At 37.5% G+C, this 19,216-nt stretch overlaps 2 protein-coding genes across 2 annotated transcripts; both read right to left on the reverse strand.

The window, feature by feature from the left end:
- Nucleotides 1–9,119: 9,119 nt before the first annotated feature.
- LOC122281270 (G-type lectin S-receptor-like serine/threonine-protein kinase At1g11300) lies at nt 9,120–13,110 on the reverse strand. The gene is made up of 7 exons (XM_043092631.1): nt 11,833–13,110; nt 11,488–11,610; nt 11,200–11,399; nt 10,599–10,809; nt 10,251–10,488; nt 9,980–10,127; nt 9,120–9,677 (listed from the first exon to the last, which is right to left on the reverse strand). Exons 1-7 carry the CDS (start codon nt 13,049–13,051, stop codon nt 9,366–9,368), a joined length of 2,451 nt encoding a protein of 816 aa, XP_042948565.1. The 5' UTR covers nt 13,052–13,110; the 3' UTR covers nt 9,120–9,365.
- Nucleotides 13,111–14,103: 993 nt separating this feature from the next.
- LOC122281279 (sodium/hydrogen exchanger 4-like) lies at nt 14,104–19,146 on the reverse strand. The gene is given in 16 exon segments (XM_043092643.1): nt 14,104–14,915; nt 15,207–15,298; nt 15,418–15,480; nt 15,582–15,726; nt 16,228–16,330; nt 16,423–16,522; nt 16,973–17,039; nt 17,171–17,217; nt 17,665–17,859; nt 17,956–17,980; nt 17,982–17,997; nt 18,168–18,227; nt 18,325–18,383; nt 18,385–18,423; nt 18,535–18,650; nt 18,928–19,146. Coding segments are annotated over 16 exon segments (1,572 nt in total). The 5' UTR covers nt 19,093–19,146; the 3' UTR covers nt 14,104–14,635.
- Nucleotides 19,147–19,216: the final 70 nt, after the last annotated feature.

Raw genomic sequence — 19,216 nt, forward strand, 5'->3', positions numbered from 1 at the left:
GTATGTCATATGTTACATGTATGTCATATCATGTAATATTTACCATTGTAAGTATGTCATGTTAAGTAAAGAAGTCAGATCAAGTTTATGTTAAGTTAAGTTTCAGATCACGTTTATGTTAAATTATTCATGTCAATCACGACTCTAAGTGTTAGGATGGAGTAATATCCTAGTGAAACTCCTTTGTTTATGCTGGAGTGTCTAAATAGGTGTGAAATTTCCTAAGTTGACAAAGTCCAATTAACAGGTTGCGAATGGAGCCTAACTAGCTGGTCACCGGAGCACGCCAGGCACTAACGTCGATGAAGCCATATTTTATTTTACGTGTATTTATAACAAGTGTGGCACAAATAATTTATGGGGCCATAACAACTGTGGAGTACGTATTAATGCACTCACAGCTGGTGTAGATACCTGTATTGTGATGCGGTAATCGACAAAGACACACGGCTCAAGGGGACCCGTATAGCACCCATATGGTCACGTTATTAATTAAGTCTATCGAACAAGATTCAAAGTTCATGTCAAGAAGTTAAGAATAAGCAATCATGGTAGCCCCATGAGATAAGAATAAGCAATTATGATAACCCCATGAAATAAGAATACACCATCATGGTAACCCCATGAGATAAGAATAAGCAATCATGGTGATCCCATGAGATAAGAATAAATTTCAGATCAAGTTCATGTTATGTTATGTTATGTTCACGTACATGTTATGTTCATATTCACGTTAAGTTTTAAGTTCATGTTCATATCATGTTATGTTCACGTTTATGTTATGTTCAAACTCACGCTCATGTTAATGTCATGTTATATTCACGTTATTTTTTAAGCTCACGTTCATGTCATGTTATATTCACGTACATGTTATGTTCAAGTTCAAGTTTATGTTATGTTATGTTATGTTCATGTTTACATTATGTCTCAAGTTCACGTTTATGTCATGTTATGCTTAAGTTTATGTTAAATTCAAGTTTATGTTTATGTTATGCATGTTCACATTTATGCTATGATTCAAGTCCATGTTATATTTCAAGTTCACGTTCATGTCATGTCAAGTCAAGTTCAGTTTATGTTATGTCAGTTATGTCATGTTATATGTCAAGTTATGCTATACTTACTTATGACTTTAATTATGCATTCATGCTTTCACTGCCATGCATGCATCATTAACCTGTGTAGGAGTTTCCTGTTAACTTACTGAGATTTGTAATCAAATCTCACCATGGTAGTTCTAACTACCATTTCCTCTGAATGGTAGGTGATGTGTCAGAATCAAAGAAGGGAGCAGACATTGGTAGATTGAAAGAGGTTGACTAGATGCCGCAGACACGACACGAAACTTACAGTTTCCATAGTTAGTTTTTGGACAGTATTTTGGCCTCGTTAGTTGAGTTAGATGAGTTACTCGACGAATTTCCTCAATAATATATTTTGGTAATGTAAATTTGCAATCTGACCTCCCATGCTTTTGAGATTACGGTCTTCTGAGACTCATAGTGAAATCGTGGATGTTTATTTTTGTTAAGTATGCTTGAATTACAATTTAATTATTTGAGATATTATAAGTTTGGTGTATAGTATTGCTAAAAAAAAAAAAAATTATTATCCGCTGTGAATATTGCATAATGTTAGATGCATGTTAGGAACATTGCATCTTATATGTTATGAAAAGGGGCAGGTAACCTTGTATTGCATGTCCCGACGCTTCAGATGTTTGTCCGATCCCAAACGGAATCTGGGGGCGTCACACTAAGAGCAACCTTAACCCTTTTCAACTTAGAAGATAATTTATATAGCCCAAAATCAAACCCCTCCTGCTTCTAAACCCTCTCCACAAAACTAAGAAAAGCCTTATGATCAGTTCACATATATTGAAAATAAAAAGGACTAGGGCCATATTTAAAGGGATCCTCTCCCATTTGAACGACCAAAGGAGAGTGATTCGAAGTGGTACGAGCCAAGACTTGATAGAAAACATTCAGATAGGAATTGAGAAAATTTGAATCAATAAATATCTGTCTAGCCTGGCCCAACTCCAAGCCAAACCACCTTGACCATTGCACCAAGTCATCCTCAATCCTTTAAAGCACATGTCCAACAAACCACAATGTTGAATACAAATATTAAACTCTTCCATTGCAGAAAAATGGTGAGGACACCCACCCCTTCGCTCTGAGTCTTCTTTAATAATATTAAAATCACCATAAATGACCCATGGAAGGTTATCGCTAACAAACATTTCCAACTCCTCCCAAAGAACCATCCTCTCAAATCTACTAAATTTGGCATACATAACAGTAAGAATGAAAACATGACCATTGTCCTCCACCCTCACTGTCACAAACTAACTAGAACCTGCCAACCAATTCACAAAAACTGTCGAATTCCATATAAGCCAAATTTTACCGTCATGCACTTCATTAGTAAGAAAAGAAGCGCAATGTAACCTACTAAAAAAAGTAAGAAGTCTATTTTGTAATAAAAAAAGGTTCAACAAGAGCAATAATATTAGGCCTGTAAGTATTAATAAGCTTTTTTAAACACAAAAAGGAAGTACCAGCTCCCCTAATATTCCAAAAAATAATAGGACTAATCATAAATTAAGTTTGGAAGGGCGTATTACCGACCTGGTAGAAATTCCTGTCTTTACCTTCCTAGCACTATCTCTTGAAATTTCTGAGTCTGTGCTATAGTCTTTTTGTATGTTGACCCGCATCTTAATTTGATCTACTTCCTTTTAGGATTGAGTTTCGTCCAAAGCAGTACACATCTTCGGCTCCCGCACTATTTGAATGGGCTCTTCCAAAGCAACACACAAGTCTGTTACAAGAGGATCATCAATAGCATGACAATTAGAACCATCCTTCACCTCTAGCATCATGTTATGCAAAAGCCCACTACTATTAAAATTTTCCTTGTCACCTACATGCAATGGCACTGATGCAACATGCGTGTCATTTTCAACAAAATTTTCAAATCTTAAAACCTCTTTTTTTGATGTCACAAACACTACACCAGGAAGATCGGTTTCAACTTGAGGATCGGTTCTTGAAGCCTCATCGCCAGAATTCAGAACCATTGCAAAAGTATTGTTAGGTTTCTCAGAATGAAGGGCCGAATCCTCCATGATGCCACCATCTTCCTGCATAGTTTTGGTAGTCTCAAGTTCCATCCCTGACGACTCACCATTCTCCACTTCCGGAATGTCCCCTTTGACCTCCACATCCACCACCCATTTTATACCAGTTTGGACCCAAACTTGGCCTTCCTTTAACTGATTTTTCTTCTTGTCAAGAGCAATTCTACAAGTCTGTAGGTTGTGCCCCTGCCTCTTACAATTAGGACAATATGCAGAGTCTCATAGATAATTTCTTGTTTTCTACTTTGTGGCATACCAGATATTCCAATCCAAAAATGAGAGATTGGTTCTTTTAAAGCATCTATCTCAAGACATACTCTAGCTCCATCAATTCTTGTTGCTCAAAATGCAGAATTATCCCGACGAATAAAACGTCCAAGTGATGTTGTAAGCGATTTTAGAACTGATGAATGATAGAAATTAGGAGGAAGCCTAGGCAGAAAAATCCAAACTGGCATACATGAAGGTTCATTGTCTTCATCAAAATCCGGCATCCACGCAAACTACCGATATGGGATGCCATTAATCTCACACGATTCCCTTGATAAGGCCTTGTTAAAATTAGCTTCATCCGAAAGTCTAACAAAGACGTGTCTTGCCTGTTGCATGCTTGAGACCATAGGGACAGTTGCTAAACCACATCGACAATGAATAAAACTTTTGATAAGATCAAGAGATGGCCGCTATCGTAAGAACTTGAGGACCAGAGAGAAACGGAATGGCTGGGCGGTGTGATCAAGTTCCTCCACAAAAAATAGAAAACAGAGTTCTCCCTCAATGACTTTCGCTGGCTAAAAAGCCACTTCCATCTCAGGAAGGGGTTACAGCACCACAACAACCATGTCAGCGAACAATTGTTGATGGCCTGCTAAGGATGGCTCGACGGCCGCCATGCAGAGGTAACATAAGGCTATCAATGAAAGGTTTTTCTATGTAAGGAAAGTTTTTCTTATGGCTTGCACACTAGAAAAAAATACTGATAATGGAAGAGGAAAGATCGAGCAAAAGGTATGAAGGCTGAAATTGGCTCCACTAACTTATTAAGAAAGAGGAATGTGTATGATGAAGTGGAGAGGGTATGATGAAATTGGCTCCACTAACTTATTAGGCTGAACATGCTCATATGGAAACCATTCATGCAAAAAATTTTGAGTCTTGTCTCTCTCTTTTTTCTCTCTAGAAACGGTGGAGGTGAAGTGTGAGCGTGCGTTGGTGCATGTGGTTTTCAGTTATAACGTAAAGGTGAAGTAAGGCATGAGGAAGATTCTGTAGTGGGCCCAAAATAGAATTCCAGTGGTGGGTAGAGGCTTAAGGGAGGAACAAGGCGGAGACGATGAATGACCTGGAAGAAAAATGGAAGAATCTCAGACTATCAGAAGGGGAAGCCATAAACATAATTATAGAAGAAAATTCTTCTGAAGAATTGAAGTATAAAAAAGATAGAAGTTTCATGGAGAATTTATGCTCAACGAGAACTATAAGAAATGAGGTCTTGGGATCGACAATGGTTAAAATATGGAGGGTCAGTAAGGCAACAAAGTTTTTGGAAGTCAGCATAAACATATTCGTCATTACTTTTGAGACACAAGCCAATAAACTAAGCGTATGGGCAGGGCGACCTTGGCTTTTTGATAATCAATTGTTGGTACTCAAGAGTTTCGATGGTTTTACATCCCCTCAATGATTGAATTTTGACACTAAAAGGTTCTGGGTGAGGATGCATAACCTACCCCTTGCGTGTATGACAAAAGATCGAGGTGAGCAAATTGGTGGGACTTTGAGGATGGTGGAGGAGGTGAACGCATATGAGGATGGAAATGGATGGGGTAATTTCCTTAGAATTTAAATCAACTTAGATGTAACACAACCATTGGCAAGAGGAAGAATGGTGATGGTGAAAGGGAAGAGCCTATGGATACCATTCAGTTATGAGAAGCTGCCTAGTTTCTATTTCTCTTGTGGATGCATCGTTCATGGAGATAAAGGTTGTAGTAGTTAGGATGGCCACAAGGTTGGTGAAGAGCAGTATGGAGTTTGGTTGAGGGCAAGTCAAATTCCTAGGATAAAGAGTTACATGAGGAATTCGAATGGGGATGAGGAAAAAAATAATAGGAAAAAAGGGTGAGGAAGATGGGGGATATGTAGAGTGATGGATATGGAAGTTATTATGAGGGTAACATCAATTATGGTCTCACAGGTGATGGGGGAAACAAAAAGCAAAAGGAAAGAAGATGAGGAATTTCTTTTAAAAAAAAGGATGGAAAAGGAGTAGAGGTTGGGATGTAAGGGGAAAAATGATGCAGTTGATAGTGGAAAAAAGAAAGAAAGGTAAAGTTGGTAATGACAGGCGAGAAGGAGATGGGGAAAATCACAGTGAGAGGACAAGTGAAAATATAGTTAGCCTCAATGACCATGAGGTAGAAAAGATGCAAAAGGGTGGAGTGGGCGAGTTGCAAAAGGGTGGGGTGGATTCAAAGAGGGTTGACTGAATTTCTATGAGAACAGATATTATGGAGGGGAAGTGGGATGGGTTAGAACAAAGAGAGAGTAGTACCCTTGATGACAAGATTCAGAAGAAGGGAGTATGGAAGAGGAAAGCTTGAGCAAAAGGTATAAAGGCTGAAATTGGCTCCACTAACTTATTAAGAAAGAGAAATGTGTATGATGAAGTGTAGAGGGATCAGATTAAGAAGAAAAGAAAGCAAGCAAGAGGTGATAGAGGGGAAGTAGAAAGAGAAAACACAATTGTAGTGGTGGAGGCTGCGTTTCAGCCCTCCAATCATCATGAAAATTTTAAGTTGGAACTACCGAGGGTTTGGGAGCTCTCAGATAGTTCAAGATCTCTACAATTTGGTAGAGGACAAGAAACCCAACATAGTCTTCAAAATAAAAACAAGAAAAAAGAAAAAAAAAAGAAATGGAAAACATGACAGTTTGAGGAGAAATCTGAAATGTGATGGTTGTTTTACAGTGGATCGTAGGAAAAAGGAGTGGTATGATTTTATTATAGAATTCTGTGGTAAATATAGAAATTGTGAACTATTCTCAAAGACACATAAATGTATGGGTAATAGATGAAGAAGTGAAGTCTAGGTGGTTGCTTATTGGGTTTTATGGACAGCCAGATACAATTAAAAGAAAGGAGGGATAGGTTTGCTAACTTCTCTTAAACTAGAGGGGCTAAGGGGTGGTGTATTGTGGGGGACTTTAATAAGATATTATATTAACTAACCATGAGAAATATGGGGGAAGACCAAGGTCTGAAAGGCAAATAGAAATGTTCAGAGAAGTTTTAACTGAGGAGAACCTTCATAAGCTAGGATGGAAGGATGATAAGTTCACATGGAATAAAATGCATAGGGATGAGACTTTCACAAATGAAAGATTAGACAAAGCTGTGGCAAATTTAGCATGGATTGAAGTGTACAATGAGGTGTGTGTGGAAGTACTGGCTGCCAGAACGTCAGATCACAAACCATTACTGGTCCATGTTATTAAAGGAAGGGAGAGGAGATGGGTGAGGAAACAAGGCTTCAAATATGAAGCAAATTGGGCCCTCGAGGAGGACTGTGACATTGTGTTAAGAAATGTGTGGAAGAAGGAAGTGGTTAGATTGGATTCTATAAAAAAATGTGGAACAATAGAAGCATTATTGAACAGAAGCAAAGAGGCCTCTCAAAGATGGAGTTGACAGAAGTGTAAGTTGGGGGGGGGGGGGGGGGTGAGAAGGAAACTGAGGAAAAGATAATCATGCTGCAATAGTTACAAGCTATTGAAGGAAGACATAATGTTGAAGAGATGACGGGGGTGAAAGAAGAGTTAAGATTGCTGTTGGAAAAAGAAGATTTGCGGTAGAGACAAAGAGTTAAGAGGAATTTGTACAAGCTTGGAGATAGAAACACGAAATATATCCATGCTTGTGCCAATCAAAGGGGGAGGAATACTATAAAGGAAGTTATTAATGACTAGAATAGACTGATAAGTGGCAGCACTAAGATAGAGAGGACTTTCAGCAGTTATTTTGAGAATCTGTTTACTACAACAAACCCAACCTGTGTAGATATTGAGGAATGTTTAAAATGCATTAAGCCAAGGGTCACAGTTGATATGAATTAGAGGTAGATGAAGCAGTAAAATAGATGTACCCTCTGAAGTCACCTAGATCAAATGGATTTGGAGTATGCTTTTATTAGAATCACTGGAGCACAATTGCAGATGAAGTGTGCAATGCTGTCCTATCAACTTTAAATGGTAACTCTATGAAAAAGTTCTGGATTTTTTTTTTTTTTTCTGGACTACTTTGTAGATAGTTTGGCAAAAAACAAGAATTGTATGGTTTGAATTCATATATGAAATACAGTGTTACATTAAAAAAAAAAGGCTCAAAATCCTATACAGAAAAATATTATTTGCAACTGTTTTGCGCTGTAATGAACAGAAAAACAGATGCCTGTTTGAAAGCCAATGCAATAGAGACTGCCCCTCTCATAAGCCCGGCTCACCAAATGATTATCTACATGGCAAACTAGCTGGCAGTACTCACCTGGTGTTTAAATGTGAGTTACTCTCTCTAGAGCGAGCTATGATAAGAATTTGATCATGGCTCTTGACATGTTTGAAAAAGTTCAGTTTTTTTCATTAACATTCATGTTTTGGTCTTTTGTCCTGCACGCTAGGACCAAACACGTAAAATGTTGTTAATATTAGACAGACATCTGAGTACAATATAGGATTTTGGAAGCATTAACATCTAGGAAGTTTTGTCCATGTTCATTCACATCATCTTGTCTCCCATAATATTAGTAGATAATTGTCCAAATTCCCGTACATCAATAGAGTTAAAAAATCTTGGAGATCGAAGTACCAACATTGACTCTCTCTCGAAAGTTCTATATATTCATTGCATAATGGTCCAAGATAGTTTAACTTAATCACGTGTATTATTTTCTATTTAAGAACTTAATATTCCAGTTTATGATATAGGTTTGAGAATTTGCTATGTTTTGAGAAAGAAACGTTTTCTAGCCATTTAATAATATATATACATATAATTTTTATTGTTGTTGTTGCAGTGGGTTGAAGAATTTATGGTAGCATCTGCCTCAAATATTCTGAGCTCGCCTTGATGTAGTTCTTAATTTCCAGTATCTGTTGAAGATTTTAGTATTTTGACATAAACTTCACTTCCTGTCAAGAAAACTGAAATGGTTTTATTCTGAAGGCACTTTTGTCGCCGTAAATGCGTCCCTGTTGTTAATCGGCAATTCCTCTCATTTTGAGATCCAATTCTCACTCTCGTTCTGTATATTTGGTTGAAAAGTGAAAAATAGAGAAGAAGACAAAGCAATACCAGGAAAAAATAAAAATAAAAAAAATAAAAATCAAACGTAATCAAGTGATGAAATGCAGAGGGCGGTAGAACATCTACCAAAGCAGAAACGATTAAGTGGAATTGTAAAGCCAGTTTAATCTATATTTTCGTAGCTTTTCATTTATAATCCAGTTTAATCTATATTTTACCATAATAATAAAAATAAGGGGGTGGGGCTACTCTCTCTTACCGCTGGGCTTACCGCCCAATGTAATTTTTTTTTAATTTTCTTTTCACAATTTTTTAATCACTTTCTTAATCATTAAGTAAAAAAAAATACACCAATACATTTAAAATCACTTTCTTAATCACTAAAAAAAAAAATTCCCAATGGTCAACCCGGGCGGTCAACTCCAGGCGGCAAAAGGGCTTTTTCCTAAAAATAATAATTTGTTTATTATTTATGGAAAATTATGAAACACCAAAGCTCTGTGGCCAGTTCAGATACTCAGAACTCAGAAGAGAGCATTCCATCGGGTTAAAGCTTTCTATGAAGGAATCACTGACAAACATAGATGCCAGTTTAGTTTTGTGATGCCCATATTGGACTCTGAGAATGTTATGAAGAGATGTGCAGGGAGTCTTGCCATGTTTCAGGCATACTTGATCTCTCCTTATCAGAGATGAAAGCTCATATTTATCGACTATATTACAGGATTGACTATAATACCATAACCATATTAACAGATTTTACGCTGAAGACTCAAAAATCCCATACACTGCTCACTCTGTTGAGTGGACTTTGACATAAAACAGGAAAAAGGGAAGTACAACCTGTAGGCAACCTAACAGAATGTTTTTATGATTATTACACAGATAGTATGATGCTTATGGCCTGTCTTTCAAAGATTAACGGCCTTCAACTATTGAAACTGTTTCATTCTTCAGATAAGAGAAGTCTGACATGCCGCTGATTGGGTTTGGCTTTACCTTACTTCTCACAAACAAGAAACCAGGTTGGTTGGGATAAGGTAGAACTGTACTATCATTGCTAAGCATTGCGACAACGTCGGACATGGTAGGTCTATCCTCTGCACTTTCTTGTACACAGAGGAGAGCAATGTTAATATATCTCAACACCGTACACATGGAGGACATATCATCAAGGAGCAACGGATCCACTAAGTCTGATCCCTTGTCACTAATCCATAATTCCCACGCCTTCAAAAAAAAAAAAAGAAGCAAAATGGTTAAGCGATTGAATTCCTTTTTTCCTATCATTTGAGCTTTTGAGAGATTGGCAATTCATCATCATATCAGAGAAGTAAAAGGAGAGGGCCAGGTGTATAAGAGGAGAGGAGAGGAGTAATGGGATTAACTTTCTTTGCAGTTCTGGAATTCTTCCATTTGTTTCCTAACCATTTCTAGTTTCTTTTGCATTAACAATGTGTAAATCCTGAGTATCAATCAGAAGTCAAACGTGTTTGAATTTCTCCACCAGAAGGTACAAGTAAGATACTCACATATCCCAAAAGATGGAGAGAGTCAGGTTGATAAAAACCAGTGTTCTTCCGGCCACTCAAAATCTCTAACAATAAGACACCAAAGCTAAAGACATCAGATTTGATGGAGAAGACACCTTCCAGAGCATATTCAGGTGACATGTAACCGCTGTTCACCATCATCAAGTTAAAAATATTAGTAGCAGAACGTTTTATGTGCATGTCTATGCATGTGTATGCTACACTGATGAATTGGTTTTTATGATTCAGTAGTTTCCTTTATTTTACTTACTGTGTGCCCACGATCCTATTGGTATTTGCTTCTGACTCGTTTCCTCCAAATATTCTTGCCATTCCAAAATCTGATATTTTGGGATTCATGTCGGTGTCCAACAAAATGTTGCTAGCCTTCAAGTCCCTATGAATAATCCTTAATCTGGAATACTGATGTAGATAAAGAAGTCCTTGAGCAACCCCTTGAATGATTTGAATCCGTTTCCCCCAATCTAGTATCTTGCGCTTTTCTGCATCTGTTTTAAAAATATGATTAGATTGACAATACGGAGCCAAATTTGAAGGACAAAATAAAAATCCTAAAAAGAGTAATGAATTGTATTCTAAAGTGCGAGAAAATACAAACCAAACAGGAAAAAATCCAAGCTTTTATTTGGCATATACTCATAAACTAGTATCTTTTCATCTCCTTCAATGCAGCAGCCCAAAAGTCTGACAAGATTCTTGTGTTGGAGAGTGGCTATGAGGATTGCTTCGTTTTTTAGCTCCTCCCAACCTTGCCCAGATTTTCTCGAAAGTCTTTTTACAGCTACCTCGTCCCCTCTCAGTAATATTCCCTGGATTTGTTTTTGTTTTGAAAAAGATAAAAAACAATAGAATGGTAAACTAGATCCACAAGAAATCCACTATCAATGATAAGCACTAGGCACTTTCGTCGCTAAAACTAACTAGTTTGGACACTTTTAAACTCGAGACCACAATGACATTAACACACCACTTCCAAATATCACACACCTGGTACGTGCATGCAACAGTTTAATTTAAACTTAGTTTCATTAACCCAAAATCAGCCCACTTCTTATTTAAATGGGTACACAGCGGCGTTACAGCATATGCAGCAACAAAAGATGCATGTGTCTGTTAACATGGTAGGTTGGTTACTGGCAAAGTGTTTACCCTCTATGTGTAGCCCGCATCCGAGTAAGTTTAGGGATACTTAAACATACCTTGTAAACGGGTCCAAAACCGCCCTCGCCTAGCTTATTTGCATCCGAGAAATTATCAGTAGCCGCAGAAACACTTGCAAAACTGAATAATGGCATTTTGACTTCGCCTCTTCTACTATTCCCATGCCTAATTGACTCCGTAAGCTCCGAACTATTAGATTCTATGGTCATGCTCAAATCTAACAGTAACAAATCGTCCCCTGCAAGGTGAACAACATATGATTATGGCTTTGCTTTAGAATATACATTTTGATTTCCGAAATACATTTTGAACACTTCTTAGCTCACCGTTTTCTTTGAGCTCTTTCTTTCTCCTCACACAATAAACAAAAAGACTGAATACCAATGCAAGAGATATGGTCGGTATGATGGCTGCCCACAATAGCCCTGCAACCTTCGCGTTCTTATGTCCTGAAGATGTTACAGTTGCATACCATAGAAGGAAATCAGAGAAATAGAATTATACATGTGTTGTACTTTTGTTACGACTGGATTTTCCATTGGCAGGCCTAGAGGTACCTCCTCAAAAAAATTGCTGACAGAGAAGTAAATAATTGAAGAAAGAAGAAGAAGAAGAGACAACAACAGCAATAATAGTCAGCAATAGCTGACAAGTCCTTGTGTTTTTCTGACCTTTGGTACTCAATTCCGAAGGATCAAGCTTCAGATAAAAATCATTTCCATATCCATCATCTTCTGAGAGCTGCTTCACATTTAGCAGAGGACCTTCCCATACTAAGCAGTCATGGTTTCGATGATCATAAGCATAAGCAATACAGGAACAGTTGGTCGAGCAAGCTGACATGCACTCTACAGAGTCGCTGATGTCCAATTTATTCGGATTACTGGGCCAATCTACCTGAGACAAGGGGAAAAATTTTGTATAATTGCCGCACTTGAGATCAATTTTCCTCACACACCCTCGGCCACTCGACTTAATCCCTTCAGCTACCACCTGTTTAAATCCTGGCAAACAGTCACATCCTCTATCGGTTGTCTCACTGCATATGCTGTAATCACCGCATAATGCATAAGCCCCGCACTTAGGTGAGGGTAATAAATGCCAAGATCGGTCAACTTCTGCCCACGAGAGCAGTCTAAGTTGCCCTGATGCATCTAAAACCATTCTTAACATTTCATCGGTGTACTTGCTACGCCAAGTAACGGACTCCCCAACAATCACTAATATATCAGCCAGACGACCAATGAGTGCGCTACTCCAGTATATTTCAGACCCCTTCATTACGAATAATTCTTTCCAAGAACCCCGAAGCAGTTTGTTCCAAGAACCGAGATGCAGAGTGAAAGGACCAGGAGCAGGGTCTTCTGTACTTTTCCATGATGTTAATGACCATCCCGTGGTGAAATCACTAACGTTCATTCCGGGCAAAACAGTATCCGTAGGATGCTCAAAGCTTTGCCACAAAACAACACCCGAGACCCTCTTTGTAACTCTAAGATTGCCTGTATCCAATAACATGGCATAGGTATCTCTCCCAGCAGAAGTGTTGGCAACCGTGTACTCCATTCTGCCGCCAGATATTACAAGGTTCCCATCCGGATTAAGGGTCAGAACGGCAGAGGAATTTGGGAATGGCCGCTCTCTATTTGCAACCCAAACTACGGTGCGGTTAGAATCTTTCTTGTACCATATTCCCACATAATTCCTAGTCGAATTTCCCGGGGAGAAGAAACCAAGTTCAAACTTTCCCTTAGCAGAGACAATAGTCTCCGAGGTTGTTAGTGACTGGCCTGGTCCGATAGTATCAGTGACACTACCATTGGCGAGCTGCAAACCAAGACAGAGTAAAAGCAGAAAGGCGGGAACAAGAGGAGAGATTGTACGGCTCATATTTGGATAAGGAAGATTGCAGCACAGGTTGCTCTTTGCAGAAGTAAGGTATATTCTTGGACTAAGGAGACGTGCTGCATTTAAATTCCATTTTTGGCCATGCAACTCACGTTTTTTAAAAAGCAATGGAATTAATTTTTTACTTCACCAACCACGTTTTTGTATTTTGCTGTGATGGTTTGACATTATTTAGGTGAAGGCCGAAGGGAACTTCAAAATCCAAGATATTCTCCATTATTTAGGTTCGGTTTGACCAGAATTTTGACGTGAGAATTTAAAATTTTAAGATGAAATATTAAAATATTATTATTATTTTAAAATTTAAAAAAATTATAATAATGAGATAAAAATTTTAAATTTGAATTGAGAAATTTTAATGACCAAATCGAACCTAGGGCAAAGGGATTTCAAAATTCAAAATATTCTCCACTTTCTCTTGTTGTCTATGATCTTCAAAACTCGTGAGTACGATTAATACCATAAAGCATAGTCTCTACACAAGAATGGCAACATCGTATTACAATTCCAATGAGTAATGATCTGTTGCTTAAACATTTTCACTGATCCTTCCTTTCGGTTAAAACGGTTTTTTGAAGAATTATGATGAGCTACTCAACTTTGTACACCCCATCATTATCCAAATTGAATATTAAGAGATGTTAATCACTTTATTAAAGAGGAAAATTTCTTCTGTAATCTTGTCATCAGCTTTCTCGACAGCTATACCTTTGCACCAGCTTTCCCAAAGCAAGTTATAAAGGAACCATTTTCCGAAAGCTAGCAAAGAAAGCAGACATTTTTAGGTTTAGGTCGTGTTATTCTTTCTCCTCTATTATGCTCGTGACCTTTCGGATAGAATGATCAATTATTGGTCTAGGTTCATCGAGATTCAATGAATTTCATTGTTTTACGCTAAGTAATCGGATTTATAGATCTAAATTGTTAAAAAAGTTGACAAACTCATCAACATCTTCAAAATCTCAATTAAATCAGGAAAAAAATGATTTGCATATTTATTCATTTGAACCGTAAAGTGGATTTTCTATGAACCAAAAACAATACTTTTTTCCCTAACAAAAAACCAGTGCTAAATTTGTACCATTTTCTCTGTTTTCTTTCTTCCACAGATCCTTATTCTATTGAATTATCTACATTATTACAAAGATTGTAGTTTAATCTCTCTCATTACCATAATACATAAAGCCTACACATGCTTATGGAAAGAAAAAAGCTTGAAAACCAAAAACCAAAAAAGATAAAAGCTTATACCCAGAAGTGTCTCAGTAAATCTCCCAGCGAGTCTACTAACAGATTTTGCATAGTCATGAGGAAGGTTAAACCTTACTCACCTAATAGATAAACATACAGCTGCCTCAAAAACTTTCAACTCCTTTGTCTCCAGAAGTACACTCACGCTTGTAAGTCTGACCTTTAAAGCCGCATAGTTTGGTTATAACTATGCCCAGAGATGTTAATGTCAAGAAAGTATGTATCCCGCAGAATCCCATGCGTATGTAGGCTGCACAGCAACCAAGCATGCCCATTCGTAACACTGGACTATAATGAATATCTGCTGTAGTTCGCTTAACACTCCAACTGGTTGGTAACAGGCCCTCCAAATATGGGTCTCATGCAGGCATCATCAAATTTCCTCCAATAGAAATGTATGGTGCACACAGGCCTTTCTATCAGCATGGATAAACTATCCTTTGCACGGGTTATGTCGCTTGCAGCAGATCCTTCCAAGGAGATCAACGGCATGTTCAAGTCTTCTCTTGTAGAGGATGATTCTCGATCCCCAATTTTGATAGTATCATGGTGGGGAATCAGATAGCTTATAAGTGGTTTGGTTAGAAAAAAACACCTGCAACCAGTATAATAGTTATTACCAAATCTTTCAAATCTAACAAGGTTAAAAACTTGTTCAATGTATCAACTCTCAACAACTACTCCATTAGTAGTTGGGAATGTCCACATTTTGTGGTGTGAAACAATGTTTTATGCTCCTAACTGCCAGGAAGACAGAGAGAGAACTGCTCCTAACTGCCAGGAAGACAGAGAGAGAACCTGACAGTTGCATGGATGTATAATGGTTCTTTTGAGAGTCTGAATCTTCTAACATCATTGTTAACTGAAATCAATTGGAGAGATAGACGAACATACTAGTGTACTGAAGAGGACTATGACAATGGTGTCGGTAATCATTGTAGCATTGATCGGAATCAATGTAACACCAGAATATGTGAACTTCACAATCAAGGAGAGAATAGATTAAGACAGGATTTTTAACAATTATAAAATTCACAATCTTACAGAGAATATTCTTTGCAACTGTTTTGAACTGTAATGAACAGAAAAACAGATACCTGTTTGAAAGCCAATGCAATAGAGACCGCCCCTCTCATTAGCCCAGCCCACCAAATGATTATCTACATGGATAGAAATTTCAATAATAAGAGGCCATCAAAGCGTGACTGCCTTTTCTTTAAGTATGGAACAAATCTACCATGGCAAACAAGGCAATACTAACCTGGTGTTTAAATGTGATTACTGATGTTCTCTTGGCTCTTCTATTCATGTAATTGGAAAGAACAGAGAGAGGAAAAACCAATGCAGCACGGCAAAGCAATATTAGTAAGATTAAGGTACTATAGATGCTCATTGAAGTCCCAAAGCTGCAACCAACAGAAAGTTTAAACAACATGATTTAGATAAAGATACCTGCAGTTGTTCCAGAGAACAATGATGTCATGTGAGAGGTTCAAATTCATATTCCTAAGAATTTAGGTTAACTTAAGATATTTCTGGCTTGAATTTGAGTAAATCAAAAGACTTAGATCTTTGTTTGAAGCACAAACGGTGTATGCAAAGGTCTTCAGAGATTTTTTTGAAGCACATACAATGTATGCGAAGGTATTCCATATGAAAGTGTAGTATATATAATATACAAGCTTTCACTGAACTCGTATCAATATAAATCCACTTAAAACTTCTTTGAAGAACATACAATGTATGTGAAGGTATACCATATGAAAGTGTAGTATATATAACATACAAGCTTTCACTAAACTCGTATCAATATAAATCCACTTAAAACCTAATTGGACGATCTGAATATAAACTAACTGTAATATGTGATATGAATGAGCTGAATTGTAGCAGAAGAGAATTAGCACCTTAATTTGGTCATCCTCCACATTTCAATGTCAAGAGCATCCATTCCCACATAGAGAAATATGAATGTTTCTGCAATAAATGACATTGTTGCAAATAGATGCCCGCAGAGGAGAGGCAATAAACCAAGCACTAGGCATCACTAATTACAGACTTTTACAGTCACCACACTTCCAAATAATCCCTTCATACGCACCTGGTCGTGATTCTTGAACTCTCAGAAAGATTATGCCATGTATAGTGTGACATCAGAATTCCACAGAAGAAAACAGTGAGAATTCCACTAAGTTGCAGCAGCTGCACAAACAAACAGCAGCATCCAAACTATGCACTTGCACAAACAAGCTGCAGTATACAAAATATTGGCTTACAATTTGATGCTACAAAAACAGTAGTTTTAAAAAAGGTTCAGAGTGTACATCTTAAAGAAGCTCAAGATCATCAAGTGCATGATATGGATTTGTGGTTTCCTTCATCTCACACTCTTTTCTCTATCTTCAAGGAGTTGAATAAAAAAAAAAAATCTCCATAAAGAGGGTTTGGCTCCTAGGTACTTAAATTTCTCAGATGTTAATCGGCAAATTACTTATATGTTTGAAAGAGACATCTACTTCAATGATATACATACATACATATATATATATATATATATGTGAGATTGGATTTGAGAATAAAAAATCTAGCACTTCGTATCAAGTCTTGTTATAATTACTCATAAAGTGAATGGACATCTGAGCACATCATTACCTCTGCCAACATGTAGGAGAGATATGCCATTAAGATCATCAAAGCTATTTCACGAACACTGGAATGTCTGAAAGCAAATAGAAGAGCAGATTCATAACGGTGGGACATCTTGTTAGTCTCCAGATATAAATAAGGTATGAAATCTGACCTTCATATCACAGAAATTAATCTGCACCTTTTATTCAAAACAGAGTTTACCTTCCAAAAGTTAAGGTCTTAAGAACATATGATGTCACAAGTCCAGCCTGCAATGAAATTTTTTGGCATGATTTTCCTCCCGATATATGCACAACTTATTACTGGCATATTCATTAATACAGAGAAAATTAAGAACGCATTATCTAGTATTGTGCAACAACTACACCGCCAAAGACTATGTAAAAAATTTTACATTACATAGTTCCAGATGGTGTGTTATGGATGTTGGATGAGCAAGATTGGCAGGCAGGAAATATTCAGATATGCAATAAGCCAGAAATGAGCTTGAAGATAAGAACATATCTTCAGGAGCCATGTCAAGTCCAGCTGCTTAAGTTTTAAAGGCGAAATTCAACACAAAAAGGTTGTCACTTTATTCAATCGACAGGGACATTATTAAGTCACAGGTAGACACAGAGAACGTATTCTATGTGTATGGCAAAGGAGAGCATAATTAGCTGTACAATATGGCATGGCATACTATCAATGCTTACCGTGATTCCAAGAGCAGTACTTGCCAATAAAAGGTAAAAGAAATCTCCAATAACGTGAAGTGCCGTCCTACCATTAATTCTTGAAATATCAAGCTTCTGAACTGCATTGAAGAGAACAACTGTCGTTGCATCATTCACAACTCCTTCCCCAAAAACTAGGCTGTACAGCAAAGGAGTTTCGTCTTGATGGAGAACCTACATGTAGATATATTTATGTATACACAGAACATCCAAGATTCAAAGCAGCTCACCGCAATTAAAAGAAAGTGAATAATTACAAACCCAACCAACCTGCAGTGTACACACTGTATCAGTTGAATATAGTACCTACAGCTGAATCAAAACAACCTAAATTCATTTGCAAATAATGGTTGTGAACTAGAAACAACTAAATGCCTAAATATTGGGGTACCTTCCTCTTCCTAAAAAATAAAAAATAAATGCCTAAATAGATCTTCCAAGTGTCTTATATATGAAAAAGGTGATGAAGGGAAGAATCTCACCAACATAGTCTCGTGCGGTCAGACCAAAAAAGCCCAGCTTAGGAAATAGCCACCAGCTGCCTACGTCAAAAATAACATGCACCAATTTAGAAGTGAACTCATGGAAAATAAGCAAAGGAAAAAGAAAAGAAGAACAAGAAATTGATTTAAAAGTTACCAGCAGTAATAATTATTGCTGAAATAAAAACGCTAATCACCCCAAACGACATGATTGTGGAAATTTTGAAAGAACTGTTTTTTCTTCACCTGGAATCCGTAGTAGGTATACAAAGCAGAGAATTGCACAGCAGATACATGTTAGTTATCCGCAGAGTAATTCAATACATGACCAATTCAAGAATCCGGTTTATAAAGACGTCCTTACCCAGCATTGAAAATGATTGGTGGAAGGAGATATATGAAGAACAATTCTTCGTTGAATGCAAGGATGTGAGAGCTCTTCCCCTTACTCAGAAGTAAGATTATAGTTCCGGCTATGCATCCCTACTAATTCAAAAAGAACATTGATGGGCATTACAGGACTAAAGTAAACAAGTTTAAGCAATCTCTCATAGAAAAGCTATATCAAGTTATCCACACACCTAAAAAACAAAACATTCTCTACAGCCACACTTTCCTTGAATTTTTTTTATTTCGAACTTCATTTCGTCCCCTAAAGCGAAAAAAAAATCCTTTACCGACAATATCATATATTTATGTATATGCTAAATTAAAGAATCAAGTAAACATCATACACACACGTGACAGAGAGAGAGGTTACGATCAAAATGGCAATTATAGACTCGTTAACCCAGCGGTTTTCTTCGAGCAAGTGACCGATGACTAAGCACAAAAAAAGAACAGCCACGAACACCGTTACTGGAACCACCTGTTCATGGTCGTTCCCAAGGTTTCTTACATATTCAGATACCACCATCGTTGCCATTCCGCTAGCTCTGCAGCAGTTCGAAGTGGAGGAAGGGAGTGAGAGTTTGCCCGGATCGTGAGAACATACTTTGTAGATGGTGCTGACACGTGTGAAAGACTGCTTGGGAAAATAACACGTGGTG

The sequence above is a fragment of the Carya illinoinensis genome, chromosome 11 (assembly GCF_018687715.1).
Source record: "Carya illinoinensis cultivar Pawnee chromosome 11, C.illinoinensisPawnee_v1, whole genome shotgun sequence".
Classification (NCBI taxonomy): Eukaryota; Viridiplantae; Streptophyta; class Magnoliopsida; order Fagales; family Juglandaceae; genus Carya; species Carya illinoinensis.

Excerpts from the sequence above, each read along its gene's own strand:
- LOC122281270 (XM_043092631.1), bottom strand. The coding sequence starts at position 13,051 with ATGAGCCGTACAATCTCTCCTCTTGTTCCCGCCTTTCTGCTTTTACTC. Across the intron at positions 11,400-11,487 it reads GAAAGAGCTCAAAGAAAACG|GGGACGATTTGTTACTGTTA; the intron begins GTGAGCTAAGAA and ends TTCACCTTGCAG. Across the intron at positions 9,678-9,979 it reads CTCTCCATCTTTTGGGATAT|GCGTGGGAATTATGGATTAG; the intron begins GTGAGTATCTTA and ends TTTTTTTTGAAG.